The sequence below is a fragment of the Pelophylax lessonae genome (genome assembly GCF_965119305.1).
Source record: "Pelophylax lessonae genome assembly, chromosome: 12".
Lineage (NCBI taxonomy): Eukaryota > Metazoa > Chordata > Amphibia > Anura > Ranidae > Pelophylax > Pelophylax lessonae.
The window spans coordinates 209,647,453-209,650,338 of NC_138779.1; the positions used below are offsets into that span (position 1 = coordinate 209,647,453).

A 2,886-nucleotide genomic window follows, 5' to 3' on the forward strand; every position below is an offset into this window, starting at 1 on the left:
TCGGCAATGAAAAAACTATATCGGTCGATCCCTCCTGGAAAGCCAATGAAAAGAGAGAGGGCATTTCTAAAAAAAAACTAAAACAAGGGGGGTCTAATCCTTTCCTATTCTAACCTTAAAAAAAAAAAAAAGTTTAGACTATATGTATAGTATAAGGGAACCTGCTTGTTCACTCTGCACAGGCAGTAGGGATAGGCTTGGGTTTGGTGGAACCTGGAAGAAAGTTGTCAGTACCGGCCTAATATGGCCATTTAACTTCAATGATGTCATGAGTACTGAAGCTTCTTTGTGAATGGGCAACTCTGCAGCTTCAGGGTGGGAATTGTCCTGGCCACAGCTGATTGGGCCAGCACTGACAGCTTCCTTCAAAGTTTGCACCGAACCTAAGCTCATCCCTTCTCAGCAGTCACCTACATTTGCCCCCCCTGAAATAGCAGTAGACCTGCAATAGTATTTTTGAAATGATCCCTTAGATAGTTTTTTTTTTTAATGTGCCACTTTCATAATTGTCACAGAACTGTTATTTACTAGAAATGCAGCATGAAGGGGTTCGGTGAAAGTGTTACGAAAGGTGTGAACGTGTCTGACCGGATCACTCAGTTCATAAAAAGAGAGCCGGCCATCCTCATAATCCAGATATACCCCAAAGCTGAGGCTGGAAAATGTTTGCTTTAAACCCATCTCATTTTCATCATGCACAACAAAATACTTGCCATTATACCTTCGCAAACTCCAGGACTTCTTATTATTTCCAATAGAACTACGATCTTTGGTGTCTATACTTGCATAGGCAACCCCTATCCTCCAGTTACCTGTTTTACTGGTCTCCACTTCCCAGTAATGTCTCCCTGATGAAAAACTAGTTTTACTTAAAACCTGATTATTAATGAATCTCCTTGGAGTTATTGGGTAAGTACAACTTTCTGTGTAAGATGCGGTTTTTAAGTCTTTAGAAACATTCACGCCATTTCCAGCTGTATCTACATCTAGTACAATGTCAGAATTAGTTTGCAATGTATCCAACCTCACTTGATGTACAATATCAAACAAACCCTTCAGCAATGACTTGAAAGTTGGTCCTTCATGGAGATCTTTTACGTCGTTTCCCTCTCTTGTTCCCTCCAAGTCTTTATGACCCTCTTTATTTGTCCCATCGTCTTCTAAAACATTTAGCGGATCCATTATGTTGTACAGTTTCTCAGCCATTGTTATCTTATTGGAGAATTCATCTATTTCATCTTCCAGATGGTGGATGAGGTCAGTTACAGAGTTTATAGCTTCGTCTTCTTGCCTCTGACCCTCATTGAGGATCCGCTTCTCAAGAGTATCCAACTTTTTGTGAATGTCCCTGAACAAGTTTGTGACTGTCTTGTTAAATGTAGCTGCTTTCTTCTTCACTTTGTCCTTGTGACGCAGAAGAGTCTGGATCCTACTTCTGGCCTCCACTTTCTGTGAAGACAACTTCCCAAGAGAATTCCTCAACTTTTCTCTCTTCTTCTCAAAGGCATCTTCAATCAACTCAACCTGGTGCCCCTTATGTATTCCATCCAACCTACAGGACACACAGATACAGACAGAGTCCTCACAGCAATAGTACTCCAAGATCTTCTTGTGTTGGGAGCATTTTCTGTTCTCGAAGCAAGTGGTGGGCTCAATCAACACATGTTCCGATGATTTATTGTGCATTTTGAAGTGACCCTCACACAGAGAAGCCTCACAATGGACGCAGGTCTTGACAGCGGGTGCTGAAGAGGTAATGCAGTAAGTACACAAGACTCCACCGGGTTCCTCCTCGGGATAAGTAGAGTGGAAACGCTCCGCAATGTTCTTTAAAACAATATTTCTCTGTAGTGCAGGTCGTTCCTCAAACTGCATCCTGCATTCTGGACAGAAATATCCTCCAGAACCTTCTTGTTTGGTCAATACATTTCCTATACAGGTGGAACAGAAGTTGTGTCCACATCTCAGCATGATAGGATCTTCATATATGTTCAGACAGATGGAGCAGTTCAGCTCCTCTCTCAGATCAGCAACCGCCATTGTTGAAGGGAAGGAGGAAGAAATGAAAGTAAACCAAAGCTGGCAGCAGCCTGTATTCAACCTCTGAGCTGAGCAGAGTAAACAAAGAATGAGAAGTTTCGATTCCTCGCTTAACTCCACCTTCCAACTTTCTGAGATGAGAAGGTGTGACGCCTTAAGCACACAGCAGATAGGCAGTAAGGCAGGTGAATCACCCACTGCTACTCTCCCTGAGACACAGAGCCAGAAGAATGAATGCACAAAAAATAATTGGTTAACCACTTAACCACTTAAGCCCTGGAAGATTTTACCCCCTTCCTGACCATGGTTTTTTTTGCGATGTTTTTACTGCGTGAATTTAACGGACAATTGCGCGGTCGTGCGACGCTGTACCTAAACTAATTTTACATCCTTTTTTTCCCACAAACAGAGCTTTCTTTTGGTGGTACTTGATCACCTGTGCGATTTTTTGATCATGAGCTATAAACAAAAAAATAGCGTAAATTTTGCAAAAATAACAATATTTTTCACATTTTTTATATGAAATTCCCCAAAAAAATGTAAAAATCTAAATTTTTTAACATTTTCGGCAAATTTGTTTTATGCTACATATGTTTGATAAAAAAAATCGCAAAAAGCGTATTTTGATTGGTTTGCGCAAAAGTTATTGCGTTTACTAACAAAGGGAAAGATTTTTGTCATTTTTGGTGTTTTTTTTTTTAACTAATAATGGCGGCGATCTGCGATTTTTTTGTTTGCGGGACTGCGACATTGCGGCGGACAGATCGGACCCTTGACTGACACTTTTGACACTTTTGGGGTTACCAGTGACATTACTGCAGTAATCAGTGCTATACATATGCACTG

At 40.9% G+C, this 2,886-nt stretch overlaps 1 protein-coding gene across 1 annotated transcript; it reads right to left on the reverse strand.

Moving 5' to 3' along the window:
* Window positions 1–426: 426 nt before the first annotated feature.
* LOC309568137 (E3 ubiquitin-protein ligase TRIM62-like) lies at window positions 427–2,135 on the reverse strand. Its single transcript, XM_082273741.1, has one exon. The coding sequence runs from the start codon at window positions 2,038–2,040 to the stop codon at window positions 487–489; it is 1,554 nt and encodes a 517-aa protein (XP_082129867.1). The 5' UTR covers window positions 2,041–2,135; the 3' UTR covers window positions 427–486.
* Between the last annotated feature and the right edge of the window lie 751 nt (window positions 2,136–2,886).